This window comes from Stylophora pistillata, chromosome 6 (genome assembly GCF_964205215.1).
Source record: "Stylophora pistillata chromosome 6, jaStyPist1.2, whole genome shotgun sequence".
NCBI classification, from domain to species: domain Eukaryota; kingdom Metazoa; phylum Cnidaria; class Anthozoa; order Scleractinia; family Pocilloporidae; genus Stylophora; species Stylophora pistillata.
The window spans coordinates 6,045,001-6,061,153 of NC_142524.1; the positions used below are offsets into that span (position 1 = coordinate 6,045,001).

The 16,153-nt window shown below is 38.0% G+C and overlaps 1 protein-coding gene and 1 long non-coding RNA gene across 3 annotated transcripts in view; both read left to right on the forward strand.

The window, feature by feature from the left end:
* LOC111323238 (uncharacterized) overlaps positions 1-4,626 on the forward strand; it is a 7,900-nt gene extending 3,274 nt beyond the window's left edge. Inside the window, exons 2-6 of one of the 2 annotated variants that reach the window (XM_022926555.2) lie at positions 159-412; positions 993-1,130; positions 2,136-2,477; positions 3,327-3,638; positions 3,913-4,626. In XM_022926555.2, the coding sequence (XP_022782290.1) occupies positions 159-412; positions 993-1,130; positions 2,136-2,477; positions 3,327-3,638; positions 3,913-4,215 (1,349 nt within the window). In that variant the 3' untranslated portion in view covers positions 4,216-4,626. The remainder of the gene's footprint in view (positions 1-158; positions 413-992; positions 1,131-2,135; positions 2,478-3,326; positions 3,639-3,912) is intronic. The other variant, XM_088763494.1, reaches the window with a different exon arrangement.
* Positions 4,627-10,076: 5,450 nt separating this feature from the next.
* LOC148727942 (uncharacterized) lies at positions 10,077-15,555 on the forward strand. Its single transcript, XR_016002574.1, has 2 exons — positions 10,077-10,239; positions 15,011-15,555. It is a non-coding gene; the product is annotated as an uncharacterized LOC148727942 (long non-coding RNA).
* Positions 15,556-16,153: the final 598 nt, after the last annotated feature.

Below are 16,153 nucleotides of genomic sequence, written 5' to 3' on the forward strand. Positions count from 1 at the left end.
TTTAGGATATGGCGCTCTAAAAATCTATATTATTATTATTATTATGGGCTTCTGAGCTTATAGGACAAGATCTAAACCTTAATCTCACAGTTTAATTATTTAAAATTCTGATGATGTGCAGTTTAAATTAAATTTTATTTTCATATTTTTTATTTAAGCAATCGATGGAGATGGAATGCTTTGTGCAGTGACATTCCAAGATGGTCAAGTGCATTTCCAATCCAAATTTATAAACAGTAAGCATCGCCAGGAAGAAAAAGCCAACAGACAGTTTCTGTATCAGGGTCAGATGGGAACAATGCCTTCATATACAACATTAAAGGCCTTTGGAACACTTTTGACATCCTGGAGATTTCCACCACTCAAATTCCGCAACCCATCCAACACAAACTCATTTTACTGGGGTGGAAAGGTATACTTAAATGGTGACTACAAAATTTTCTTAGGTTGTGATTAGCTGTTGACATTGTTTTTAATTTAGATTTATTACCTATATATGTAAGGTCTAAAATGCCTGACTGTATGTATAAATACATGTGATTCTATATTAAGTTTATTTAATGATTTGACTATAAACTGTAATTAAGGACAGAGTTGTGACTCAAATTTAAGGCAACGCAGTGACTATATCTGCCAACTAATGTTTTTTCTGCACATTCAAGTAGAATTTTGAATCGATTGATTTAAAATTCAATCATAGTTGGAATTAGTTTTCTGTGGTTGGTGGCAGAAAATGTTTTCTCATGGTGACATTTGCTAACCACTTCAGTTTTCTTGTTCAGTAAGTTACTATAATTGCAGGTACTTGAAATGCACAGTTTCTCAGTTAAGTGTAAATTTCTGGCCAGATCGGTTAAGGATGAAAAAAAAAAAAAAGAAAAATCAAGAAAAATATCTGCATGGGATTTAAAATCCTGTTATATTGTGCCACCTACACTAGAAAAATACCTTTGACATGGACCTTAGCACAATAACTTTTTTTATGTTTTAAGGTTCTAACATGTTATGAAACAGGAGTTCCCTATTGTCTGGATCCACACACACTAGAGACACTTGGTCCTGATTATCTGAATGGTCACTTACAGTTTGGATGTTTTGCTGCTCATTTTAGAATTGATTCAGAAAGAAAGGTAAATGGTCTTTAGTGATGTAGAAATTTCATTTCCAAAATCTCTCTCATGGGCGCCCAGGAAGGTAAGCGAGAGACCCCTTCTCCTGCCTCTTGGAATTTATAATTAGAATTATTATAATTATTATTAATATTATCATCATTATTATCACCATTATTGTTATTTTAATATACTTCAGTTATAAATGAGAGGGTGGGGGTGAGCCAAACATGTACAGGGCGTAAAATTAACTTTTTTTTTCCAGTAGCCACTTGACTCCTAAATATTTTAAAGTGGTAGTCAATTCCAAAAAGTTGGTGGCCATTATGACACACACACACACACACACACACACAAAAATTTTTACATTGTCACTGTACTAGATAGATTATCATATCAGTGATACAGTCCTGCAAACATCAAAAATGTGCCCCCTAAATTCGCACGAGCTACTAAGAGGACACTAGAATGGATCATATACAACGTTATAAGTTACCTAAATCCAATATGGCGTCCAGTGACGATAGATTTACGTTCGACGTAGTGCATGTGCTGCGTTTTGGAAACGAGCTTAACGAGGAACTTTGCTGCAGATTTATCTTTACAAATCTTCAAAAATTACTAGATCTCTAGCTAAGGTGTGATTAGAAATTCTAGTCGCCAAAGTGAAAAATTTAGTCGCATTGGCGCCTGTATTAGGCGCGATTTTACGCCCTGATGTAGTTATGGCTGTCAGTAATTTATGTATGTTGATTTTATGCCTGACCCGCACCATTTTTCGGCTGCTTGCTTTTGCACTCGTTTCCATAGACCGAATGCCTGACATAAGGTACCCCACTCCACCCCATGCCCTTGCACAGTCCTGATATATATGTTGTAGTTCAATTTTATCCTTGGTTCAAATTTTATTATCCATTGTTTCAAGCTCATAATCATACATTAACATGAGCGAGAACAAAGGAAAATAAAAGTTGAACCAAGTATAAAATTGAACTACAACATATATGTGGCTGTTTCTTTTTTCAGCGACTTGTGTGCATAAGCCACCGTCCAGGATTTTCACAGAGGCCCAGTTTGACAGTGTTTGAGTTTGATCCATCATGGCAGCTCTGTCAGAAGCAAATCCATCACATTGAAGGACTGAATTACGCGCACGATTTTATCCTTTTGCCCGACTACTACGTGTTCCACATGACGCCTTTTGTGAAGGGATCATGGTGGATCCAGGCAAAGATCATGCTTGGTTTGAGTTCCCCGGGAGAGGAGATGAGATATTATCCAGAGCTGCCGTCTCGCTTTGTCATCATACCTCGGCATGCCAGTGGTGATAGCGCAGGGGTTTTACTTGTTGATACGGATCCTTGTCACGTAAGTTTCTCTCCCTGAACTTTCCATTTCCAAAGCATAAGGCAATTTTCAATGGAGCATCAAAGGAAGACTAGGAAAACATTTGTTTGCATTGGTTTTGCTTTATTTGCTCTGTGATTGGTCCAGAATACGCACGCCACTTTCTCTCAACCAATCGGATGCAAAACTAAAACCAATCACGACGTGGTCGCGCGCGTTTTCCCGCGCTTTAGCAGTTTGGTTGCTTTTACTTTGAATTTTCATTGGCTCTCCAAGATTTTCTCCTTTCTGCTGATTGGCCCTTGGGATTACTTTGGTTTTGGTTCTACGACACTCAGTCGAGGTCAAGGCGGTTGGAACTGTGTCTAGTTTGGTTCTGTTAGATTCTCTCTCGCCTGTTATCTCAGGTTTTTTCCTTTGTTCTGATTGCGCATAGAGATTACTATCGGTTTTGGTTCTGTGGCTCTGTCGCTTTCGTAACCTTATCAAACGCACATCCATGTCTAAAAACCGAAGCGCTTTAAAACTTACTGAAATGGGTTTATTGCCAGTTCGTTCTCGGCTCGGTCAAAACTAGACCCTTTTGTCGGTTGGGAGACCCATCTATCCCTCCCAGACTCTGCTCGGACAAGGAGTGAGGAAGTGTTTGGGGGCGAAAGCGATAGAGAACACTTAGGGAAACATTAGTGACCGGACGCGGACTGACTAACTTTTTCACTGCGCGCAATAGACATTTTTCCGTGAGCTTTAAACAGAACAGAAATCATGGAGGTTAGTATTGAATAATAGGAAACAGGTGTTATGAAGTATCAAACGATGTAAATGAAATAATGAGATATGTAGTGAAGTGCTGTTTATGTCATGATGCAGATTTTCCATTTTGGCACGGCCCAGGAGGATGGTAACAGAATTGAATTTACCGCCGTGTGTCTGGACACAAAGTTTGACATGACATTTGATAGCGAAATTTGGCTCTCGAACGCTTCAGTGTCCCCGGGTCTCGCTTACAAATTCACCATCGATTTGGACACCAAGCGCTGTGCTCGAACACAAATTGATCGAGCTAGCGTGGAGTTCCCTTCCATGCACCCATACAGGCATGGCATGCGAGGTTCACGTTATAACTACTTCATGGCGTGTGACAGACCAGGGTTTAACCTTCCTTACAGGGATGTGGTGAAGGTGAGAGTTAAAATTTTGCCATAATCGCGACAAAATCTGTTGAGACAATATTTTCACACGGACAAATGCTTTACTTCTCAAAATATCACCTCCTAACACGTAAAGAAAAAACCTCGCTCACCTACTTGAACTCATCTAGCCTAGTGTAGAAAAAATGCGAGTACCATAGAACAGCTTAGTAATCCGCGATTGTAGGACGTCAATTTTAACGTAAACTATCTTCGAAAGTACTCAGAAGCATTGATGTTTTTTTTTTGTTATTGTTGATTTGCAGTTAAATGCTGAAAACGGCGAGCGTCAAGTCTGGTACTCTCACGGTTGCCTAGGCGAACCAGTGTTCGTGCCCCGATTGGGTTACGATTCGTGGCGAGAAGGCAATGAAGATGATGGCTATGTCATCGTTCAAGTGTACATACCCGAAAAGCACCTAACCGAGTTCTGTGTGCTGGACGCAAAGGATGTTGGGAAGGGGCCCTTGGCACGAATCAAACTAAAGCACCATGTACCTTATGGCTTCCATGGCACCTTTACGCCGGAGGTTTTTACGAACGAACCCAGGCTAATCGCGAAGTTGTGATAGAATATTACAAATTGCAAAAGCGGGCTTTTGACGAACTTCAAGCTTGGTGCCGTAAATAGAAACAAACTTGGCGGGATTTAAATTAAATTATTTTGTTGCTCTACACTTCTATGCAAAACTAACCGCAGAGTTAAGTAAATATTCAGGGCACAGTTTCGATTTATGATTTATTTAATACATGAGGTATTTGTGAATTCCTTGCAGAGACGTTGCTGAATACAATGGCATTTGATTGTGGCAGTTTAAATTAAAAATTGGTAAATTAGGAAAGAGTAAGCCTGGACCGTCCTTTTCTTGTTTTGATAACCCAATTAGTGTAATCATCCGAAAGCATGACAGAAATACTGAGTTTTAGATGCGTAGGACTAACTTTATCATGAAAACTTTTTAATTTTCAATTTTTACCGACCTCTCGTCTGCCATCTTGGATATGCACTGCCCCCGAACGAACCCATAGTGCAATGCGATGATCCCACAGTGCAATACGCTAGTGGTAATACGCGCAACAGGCTACTGCCGGCGGAAAATAGGACGCAAGTCTATTCTAGCGCATGCGCTTAACAAGGAGCTAATTCCTTCAATGAATATACAAAGAAGTGGCGTTGTCATTTTCAGAAATATCAGTTTTCTTTTCCTTCCTAAGTAGCGGTGTTTTGAAATTCTTCCAGACCTCAGGGTATTTATCAAACGTTTAGTTTGAGAGAATAATTTCTCCACATTACTTTGGACGGGAGAGTTGATCCCAGGAACAACGTTTACGTTTTCACATTTCTGGAGCTTGGTGTCGGTGGGACCTGAATTAAATTTTTTTTTTTTTTTAAATTATGCACACAGAAATTATATTATTTAAATCTTAGTTTTTTTGGTTAGAAAGTGTTTCTGTGTTGTTTGTTTGGTATTTCAGTGAAGATTCTTACCTAATCAAAGAAAGAGTAGCAGCTGCCTGAATTAGTATGGATTGATAAAGTGCATTTGGTGCACTTTCTAACCAATTGATTCAGCTGATTTAGACAGACGATTTCCTGAAAGTGATTGTCGTTTCTAACATGATAATGCCTGTTTCTAATGGTGCTGGGATTGTTCCCTGGAACTAAAGTGTTTCCTGTGCGTCCGCAAGGTGTATATGCACTCTATAGACACGTGCATTATCGTTCAGAAATTTTCAGACCATTTGTTTCATTTGTGATCGCCAAGTATTTGCATTGATAATGCGATTTACGTGTTAAAAACCTTTATCTCGTATTTTTAATGGAAAACTGATCACCAATTAGGCGTCCACCTCAAAGTGAACAAATTGCTTCAAAGGCACAAGACTTCGCCGGCCATTGATGCTTCATTCGGTAAATTCACTTGAATTTAAACCCAGCTAATGAACCATCTGTTTAGTGTTTTGTTTATTATTCTGTCTTTTAAGCGGAACCAATTTCCCTCTCGAGTTTCTAGACTTATTCCGAGCCAGTCTTTTAACAGCCGAAGAGGAATTGAAGTGCTGAGAAGAAGACGGTCTCTCTTTGTTAAGGTAACTACAACATTCATGTGCATAAGGAACTCCCGTAGCTAGTCAGTGTTGGGTCAGGGAAATTTCACTTCGAGAAACATAAGTAGTTCGCCTCAATGCAAACTGTAATATTTGCGTCAGCTTTTTAATTAGAGCCTTTCAGTGGTATGTACAAAACATAAGCGTAATTTGAACATCATTTTTGAATTCTCTGTCAGGTTCATGAACAAAATCCTACGAAGGTAGCAACAGAAATCTGTAGTGACAAACAATTCTTCACGTGTGGAACTAAATAGAAAGGGGTTAATGGTGCAACACTCGAAAAAATAACGCAAAAAAAAAACACACACACATAAAAACAGATGGCTGAATTTCCAAGGTCAAGGAAAGTGTGTTATGTCACATGAAACCAAAGACATGCAGAATATCTGAATAAGTTAGTTTTGGAGCGCAGATGGACAAATATTTTAAGACTTTGTTTAAAATATTTGATTTTATTATCCAAACGTGCTTCGTAGAGTACAAATAACGCGCGAGACGAGTACAAATATCACGTGATATTTGTACTCCAGAAATATCCGCGAAAATCGCCCGCACTGAAATAACAATTTGGCGTGTTAGATAATAAATCTCTTATTAAACGTTTTGTTGGGTAGTATCGCTGAGTATTTTTTAACTCGTTGTTTGTATTTTGACTCGCCCTACGGGCTCGTCAAAATACGGCAAAACTCGTAAAAATACTCAGCTATACTACATAACAAAACGTCTAATAAGATATATGTACTGAAACCTCTTGGCATTCAAAGGGATCGCGGCCAGTAGAGGAGGATCGCCATAGGAAGAAAATGAATTTTTAAAGTTATTCCGAAGAATACCTGTCTATACAGCTCGAAACCACTAAATCACAATCATTCGGAGTAGGATTTCGAGTGCATGCCTGTGGGATATCCGATTGAATTTAAAGTCAGTTTCATTCACAGAGACTCTTCTTCATTTTGTAGCTGATTAGCTTCACCAAGTTCCCATTTGCAAGCTTAGTAAGGACGCCTGACTTTTGGAGAATAAAGCTGAGCTACTTGGCTTTATTCGCACTGGTTTCCTCTTTGCGAGATAGTCGCCATCCGCGTAACCTTAGGAATTAAAAAAATCTTGCAATTATTGTTTTTAAAAAAATGAACCACTAACAGTGATAAAGGCCATATCCGAGATCCTCAAAATCTCTGTTTCAAGTGCAAGTGCAAAGATTTCTTTTTCATTCTTATGCAAACAACACTTACTTTCATAAGAGAGGTTTTGTGAGCGGTGCTATTTTAAAAAAAGTGATTTTTTGGAACTCGGTAATTAATGGCTTAATGTATTTCATTTGCACTCGAGTAGAGCTCCTAACTTTGAGCACATTGTGTTCACTTGTTTTAGAGAAGTTTGCAAAGATTTCCTCGAAATCAAAACCAAATTTATCCCAGCGATCAATCAGAAAAAAGATTTACGTTACTATTAGCCAATGAGAATCGAAGTGAAAACAAGAAAATGCGTGAAGCGATGAGCATGATGAAGGGAATAATTAATGATTTCTTGATAACAGTCTAATTAACAAAAAACAATTTTCATAATTCTTCTCTCACTCCCTTGCATTTAGCAGTGTTGGTAATTTATTTATCAGTTACCCATGGCCTCGCGATCACTAAGCCTAAAGATTGTAGAAACCTTCAAAGAGATTTTCTTTAACTCATTTCAATTATTGTGTACTGAATTGCAGCAGTAAGCTGCACACGTATTAACGAAAAGACAGCGTTTTATTTCCCGTTGAATCTTTAAGTCAAACAAATCGTCAGTTTCTTGGGTAGCAGTATGGTACCAAACCCATCATTATCAATTCTGTTTCAAGCTCTCCTATTTTGGTCGAGCAGTATTCGTTTTCTTATGTTTAATTGCGATCGTTCTAAATTCTTAATAAAGATTATATCAGTGCTTATAAACGTGCCACAGCTTCTAAAACAACCTGGGTACCCAAGTCTATTTTTTTAGAGCACTGACCTTCAAATTGTCCTTTACAGAAAGTTTACTAGTATTGACGAGCACATCTTTCGTTACTCTTTAGTTTTCGTTTCGTTGAGACCAAAATTGACTCCGTTGATAGCAAATGTGTGCGCGTTCCGTGACGGGAAACCATTTGAAAGTTTCTTGGCAATTTCAGCACATCATTGATTCTCTTGTATGGATTTTTAAATTACAGTTTTTTTTCTTGGTATTTTTTTTTAAAAAAAGAGATTCTTATAGTCATGATAAGAATAAACTTGGCCAATTAGCTGAAAGATAATTTGTACAATGTCAAACACAGGCAGCCCAAGCTCACTACTAGAAAAGCGGACGTAACTCTTACCGTGTTGTGCAACGTTTTAAATTTATAAAGGTTTATATGTGATGTTATCGGCTTGCCTTAAAAGAGAGAAAAAAATGTCTTGTTTTGAAATAAAATGGGCTTACCTAGTTGAACGCCAACATAGCGCTAACTCGCCGAAAACGCTTCAAAATGGCCTGAGACGCTAGGAATCAACAAAGAAAACAACAAGGCAATAAGGTAAGCCCATTTTATTTCAAAACAAGACATTTTTTTCTCTCTTTTAAGGCAAACCGATAACATCCCATACAAACCTTTATAAATATAAAACGTTGCGCAACACGGTAAGAGTCACGTCCGCTTTTCTAGTAGTGAGCTTGGGCTGCCTGTGTGTCAAATTGTTTTCTTCAAACATGTTGCGTATATGACTATGAGGCTGACTTACAATTTTGACCCGACTTAATTTCTAACGTTCACCAACGGAGTTACTGGATGTCTTGCCTCCGGTCTACGAGGGCGTAAGATAAGATAAAGTGGATGTAGGTGTCGTTTAATGTTATTCACGTTAGCGGGGTTCATTCTACTAATTTTACTAGCATTTAGCGGAAATATTTAGATCGATTATCGTATTCAACTTTTTTCGCAAAAGCAAGGTTCAATTTTACGCACATAGAGGCGGTTAAATTCATCATGGCTCATAAAAAAGAATGTTTTATAAGAGCTCTGGGACATCCTATGAAGACTTTCTTTCGTAAAAAAATTTAACACTTCCAACGTGTATGCATTGAATGAGTCTGTTTATCATACGCGCGTAAATCCGGCGAGGTACGCGCATGGTTTAAGAAAAAGTACTCCAACTGTTGCTACTCAGTTTCCGTGCGCGGACAGAGCGGACATCAGTTAACGAAAATTAACTTCCGAAAGGTTTAAAAAGAAAAATAAAACATAACAGCTACAATGAAGAACTAAGTTCTGTAGGTGGCCCACGCAGCTGGGTCTAGATCTGGTTAGGGCCCCTTCGAAAACGAACTTTGTTATCTAAATGTATTCAAATTACTTCCGGGTTTGAAGTTCAAATTGATTCACGCGGTTTGCAGTTTAATGTGTGCCGAATCATATCGCTCTCAGTGATAAAGATATTATTTGTGCAATCTCCGTCACAATCTCTGTCGAAATCTCCGTTTCCACCTCGAAGTGCTGTTATAACAACGCTATCAAACTGGGAATTTAAAAAATTGTTCCTTCGTCACCTTTCGTTAAAAAAAGAGTACTGTTGCAGAAATAAAACGAAACCTTCGTTATATTATTCTTGTGTGGTGTTTATGATATAAGTGCCTTTCGATTTCCAAATGAAACACACGTGAAAACGGACGAGTTGAAATGCTGAGCAATAAAGATGTCTTTTTTTATTTCCGCGCCCGCCACTCAGTCAACCCTTTCTCAGTTTAACATTGTAAATTGAAGATTTTGAATTGAAAAATACGTCACAAGAAAAAAAAAATGTTGAGGATAGCATCGACGATTCATTTCGTGTTAGCGGGTTGCAACGAAGATGTCTTGCTTTGTAACTACCCCGAAGAAGTACTTCAGTAGGGCCGATTACATTAAGTTTATTACCCGCATACTATTGCTGCAAATATGGGAATATAAATTACTCACCATGAATGAATAAATCAATGGTTAAATTGCTCTAAGATGCTCAATATTAAGTGAATTCTCTATAGGAGTTTTCCCGTTGCGGTGAGCTGTGACACTTCGTAGCGTTCCATGATTTCACAGAATGTATTCAAAATGCCATAAATCGAGTTTGAGATAAGAATAAAAAGAAACAGGTGAGATGATAGATTAGTTTTGGCCTGATTTTTTAACAAAATAAAAAATTATTGTCCATTATCAAGCACAATACCTTTTAAATCAATTTTAACGAAGAGCGCATAGAGAAAATGAAATGATCAACAAAAGCGCTGATTACATGCATACCTCAAACCGGTAATTAATTGCCCAACCTTTGTGCTTTTATTCTTCGGCGTAAATGGCGGGTGAACTGACAACAATAAAAGCGATAAATCTACCTTAGCTTCCTTATAAAAGAATCACATAGGGAGACAGCTGAATATTGTAAACAGCTCCTGGGGCAACTGAAACAAGGAGTCAACCCAGAAATACCAACTCTTCAATGACCAAGGTAAGTTTGTTTTGTAAGAACGCCTCTCGGGAAATTTGAGAACTTTTTCACGCGCTGCGTATTATGCTCAATGTTCTTTCGCGTTTTTTAAGCCAAATTCTGGTTAATGAAGTGCTCGAGTCACAATTATAGAAAAGCTTAAATCGCGTTTCACGAACAAACAAGTAACGTCAATCACGGTTCGTGGGAAAAAATGATGTGTAAGCTTGCGAATCAAAAGTTCGCTTTGATGCGCTTTTTTTAAAACACACGCTGAAATTAAAGTCTGATATTTCTTCTTCTCATGCTCAAAAACACGATTCATTGGAAAAAGTATATGCGAAATCAAAGGTATAACCAAAAATAGATGTCCTAGTAGTCTTGGTATACGGTATTTTTTTTCTTTAAAATGTTGGTAATTTATCGAATTTCGTTGAAACGAAGGCTGGGCAGTGATTAAGAGTTTGAAAAATTGGTTTTACACGAGAAAAACTAATTTGCCCCAAATCATGGTTGGTGAATTAAAATCCAGGCCATTTTCTGATAATTTCATTATGTTGTTTATGTAAGATCTAAAACAAAGAAGATATACTACGTCGAACTAATAAAGCAGTATAAACACATCAACAATTTATTATGTTTTATGGAGACTTTGCAGTGAAAGAAACAGTTTACTTTCAAACTAAGGTAGAACCTAACGCAAAATCCTATGGCTGGCATCTTGGGCCCAAAAAATAGCCGTAATTTCTGCTTAATAATTCGGAAAAAAGCAATTGAAGCAACTTCTCACACCTAGAAACGCAGTTAGGCCAAGGACCTTTTGAAGCTTTTTTTGTATTTTTCTTTTTTTTTTGTATTTTTTTTAATGATAGACTGAGCTCACCGAAGCGAAATCTGTTTCTCTTGCACAGTTTTTACGCCAAACCATTTCACTGCAAAGTGGTCAGTTTAATAGTGACATAAAACGGTGATCGGAACCTACAAAATTGAAATAAATGTGGAACGAAATGAGTTTTGATTTTAGGATAAGATCTTGAATTTGAAATTATCTAACAAAATCAGATGAAATGATGCGTCATAAGAAAAAGCAATCTTCCACGATTTTAATGAGGGCTGGAAAATGCCGTGTGACAGACTGCAATTTTGAGAAAGACATTCTAAAACGGAAGCCATCCAAACAGCGACATCCGTCGAACGCTGCTAACTATGGCTTGTCGCGCCTTGATTGTCAGAATAGCTCCCTAATCTCTCAAGAGAAAAGGAAAATGTTGACATTTAGACAAGAGCAAGGCGTGAGATAATGGACTTGCCAATTTTTAATTTCTTTGTTTTCCTTTTGAACAGGATAAGCCAGTATATTAAATATGGAAATAAAGTAGAAGCTTTCCTGTGTATTTGTCATACTGTGCAACTGAGAACTGTGAGGCGTGATACAAACTGTGTATTTGTCATACTGTGCAACCGAGAACTGTGAGGCGTGATACAAACTGTGTATTTGTCATACTGTGCAACCGAGAACTGTGAGGCGTGATACAAACTGTGTATTTGTCATACTGAGCAACCGAGAACTGTGAGGCGTGATACAAACTTTTGAAATTTTATGAACTGGGCTCTTCGGCTATAAATTCATGAATTCATTTTCTTCTATTTTCTGCACCATTAACCGATACGGCCTATCAAATAAACGAAGGGAGAAAATAAACTGATATTTTTATTGAATATAAACCTGATTGTGTCATTGGTTTAACAACACACACTACGCGTACAGACAGGAACGTGATTTTAAACATAAAAGGTGTTTCTAATTTCAAAACAAAAGCTTTCCCGTTGATTTTATTAGGAGCAAAACGCCTTAAGTCGAGACAAAACAAACCTTTTTTTCCGTCAGGAAATGAGATATTCTGTTGAAACAATATTAACACAACAGTGGCAGGTATTGGAGAGTTTCTATGGAAATCAAGCAATATCTTACAGGGTTAACAGCTATCGGAAAACGGAAATGTAACTTTATTCAACTTTTGCTCCATCACCTCTGGGGGCTTCTTCATCCGCTAGAGTTAAGTTGATTTCCTAAAACACCTTAAATTTTTCTTGAAAATGTCCTTTTCAATTGATATTCGTTTAAGACTGCAACTCTTTTTCTTTGGCGGAGCTCTCTGTTAAGGAAAAAAAAAATGAATAAAGGGGCAGTCGCTGTGTCAAATTTAGGGAAATAATTACGTTTTAGCTTTATCCGCGTTCTCTTCGTGTGTGGCCACAAAATTGCGTTGATCACAAAAACACACTCAAGTCTTTTAGTGTGTAAACTGCAAACGAATCCTTTACCTAAACGTTCTTAGCTGGTTATGAATTCGGAAAAATCTGCTCCAATGCAAACTTAGTCTGCATATGTTTCGAATGTGTGCCCTCGGTGGAAAACGCCAGATAAGTAGCGCTTTTTCTGTAGGCTAGGAGCATCGAGTAGAAAGTAGTAACTGCTGCATGTCATGAAATAAAAGAAGTGTTTCTTGATGAAACAGGAAAATAAGGTGAGAAAAGGCATAATTAAACTTTCTGTCAGGGAAGCAAAACGAAATCGGAGTGAAAACACATGTTGCACTACATCAATCCTCCAATAAATAAGTAAGATGGTATATTTTGAGATTGGTAAAGAAATAGAGAAAATGTTTCTCGTCTTGTCATGAGGATGGGACTAAAAAAAAATTCTCATATGAAGTTCATATGGCACGCGTCCTGCATACTGCTAGGATCGGCATTGGCGATAGCGTTATGTTTTTAAGTAGAATAAGAAAGATGGCCCAGCGTGACGTGTCAATTGAATCGCAGAAAATGTCTTAGCTGAAATATTTCCTTACTTTTTGCTGGAATGAAAGAATAAGCCATATGTTAAAGTGGCTGTGAAACTGCACTCGTGCGAAATTTACTGGCTGGGAATTTACAACTCCGCGTCTTTCATGCAAACATAATATTCTTTAATGCTGTATAACTGACGTTGGTTGAAACAAAGTAAAGAAAATAACAAACGGTTACACTAGTTACACAATATTCAACCTAAGGAAATAACGAACAACAAGACGGAAAGAGGACTATAAAATACTTACATTGTTACGGCCACAGAGACATTACTAAACTGCGCTTCGCGAAAGCGAGAAAACAATTACATTACATGATATATTTAACAATTGGTTCATGCTTTAGCGTGCACTATCGAGTTACGGAGCACGCGGGAAGTTTGGAGAGCACGAAAGAAGCGTAAGAGTTGCCTGAGGCGATAGCCGAGGGCAACTCTAGCTTCTTGAGTGCTCTCCAAACTTCCCACGTGCTCCATAACTCGATAGTGCACAGCTGAAAGCATGAACCAATTGTTTTAGAACATAGCCGGTGGAATTGTGCATCAAATGCGACGCGAAAAACGGACAACAATATCAGTTGAAGCGAATCGTGACGGCGCTGATTCCGAGTCTCCTTTTCCTTTGTTTTTCTATTTTTCTGCCTCATTTAAGAACTCTAGCCCATGGGAAAAGGTCGAAACATTGTCTTCGTTTTCGGAATAGCAGGCCGAGTTTCTATTTGTATCCATTATTGTCGCGAAATGTATTATTTTTCCCCGCACTAGCAATGGCCGCTCGCGCGAAAAAAAATTTTTTCTGGCGAAGTCGGAGTTGCTGACGCTATCAGCGTGCACTATCGGGATTTTGAGCACGCTTACGTATAATGAATTTGATTGCGCAACTCTGCTAGCTATGTTCTAATATTAATTAGGCAGCACAGAGCGACATAAGGCGGCAACAATAGGTATAATTACAAAGTGAAAAGACTTAAATAAATGGACTCCAAACACGCAAAGAGAAAAAAAGAAAAATCAACAAGAAAAAATGTCGCACTGAGAACTTACAGATTGCGTACATACAAATCTTTTGAGTATCTATTGAATACAAGATGCAAGTTGAGCAAAACGAGCAAACGTTTCTGTTATAAATTACAGAAGCTTTAGGTATGTTGTAGTCACTTATTGTTTGGAATGATGGAGCCTCTTCATTTAAGCCACAGCCAAATTACACAGGACACTTAAGACAAAACAATACATTTAAAAACCTTGAAGCCAACTGTCCCCTCTCTCTACAAGCCTGTTAATAATCTTAAGCTTGGAACATTCAGAAAAGCTGAGGTTGTGTACAACATTCAAGTGTAGAGCTTGGAAATTTCTTATAATAAGACTCTTAAATATGGTAAAGCAATCATTTCATACAATCCTTTAGGCATAACAGTTAAAGTATACAAACTACTTTTTATATTTACCACAACTGTAGGGGGCAGATAGAGCAATTTTCCAGTTAGTCTCGAAAAATCAAAACCAAAGCAATCCCAGTAATCGAGTAGAATACAAGTTTACATTATCATTAGCCAAAGAGAACTCAAAGTGAAAAAACCGTCGAAAAAACGCGGGAAAACGCGGCCGACCAAGTTACAATTGCTTTCAGTCTCGCATCTGATTGGTTGAGAGGATGGTGCAAGTTGTCTGGACCAATCACAGAACAAAATAAGTCAACGTCGTTTCCATGACCTTTTTCCTTATTTGAGGATGGGGCGGAAAAAGGCCATGGGAACGAGATTGAAAGTAGATAAAACCAAAGTAACCCTGGATTACCTTCGAATCTTAATTGAAAATTGCTCTATTAGCAACTATGCCTAGAATGGTTACATTAGATCAAAAATATTCTTAGCTCATCCTGTTGTTTTTGTTTTTCTTTTTTTTCTCTCGTTTTTTTATCTTAAACATTTCACATTTCAGATGCATTCCGTGTCAATGCTACTCGTAGCCTTTATCCTAAGTTTTGCAATCGAGAGGTCTGGAGCCGACTACGAATACTGTGCAAATGCCTGTTATAGTACTTACAAACAATGTGAGGGAATCTGCGTCATGCTAGAGGATTGTTTCAGTTGCGCATCCAATTGGAACAACTGCGTTGCGGTATGCCGAAAGAAGAGAGAACTAGCCGCAGATTTGGGAGCTGGAGACTAGAAAAGACGAAAAATTGACGGAATTTAGCTTGAAAAAGGCCACTAATGAGAAGCGAAAGAGGATGTGGAACCATCTACTACGGCAGAAAACGAACTGCATAAACATTGCGGATAGTTTTTAAGGAGGCTTAAATGTTTATGTCTATCTTAGGAAGTAATTTCATCATTCCGACCCGCTGTAAGAGTCTCAATTGTATTTTAAGATTCGAATGTTTCTTTGCAAGGTAGAAATTTCCGTAGCTATGATGAGATATGTAAGTTGAAAGTGATTTTAATTAGTGGAAACTAATAAAGTTAGAGATTTAAAAACAAAAAGTTGATATTTTATAAATGAAGGAGATGCCAGTTTGGCCATAACTAGAAGCTCGGAACTCAGTCAGCACTGCCGGTCACTAATTAAAGAGGAGAGGACTTTTTTCCGTGTTTACGTAGCCTCATCTAGATACTCGGCAGGCACGTAGCGTGGCCATTTTTTCAAGTACGCACAAGTACATATGATCTAGAAACCTAAGTAAACTTAGCCGGAAAAAAACTGCGTTCTTTATTTCTTGTTTGAAATAGTTGTGTGAATACAAGCGAAGAACAAAGCGTCTTGCCCTTATTTTGAGCAAACTTGGCGCAAACACAACATTGTTTTCCAATTTTTCTGGTCACTTCAAGTACGCACGTGCGTATATGAGAAGAGGACGCTACGCGCCTGCTTGGGGACATGCAGGGGAGGGGGGATGGGAGAATTTATGCAAACTCGAGACGCAGTTTACGGCCATCATGTAAACACAAAAAAAGTATTCTATATCTTTCAGAAAAGCACAGAAATCGTGACATCACAACCATTTTCACATAATCTACTCTTAATACACTTATCGACCAATGAGAGTAAGGGTTCTATCTGAAATATTTTGTACAAGTGTGA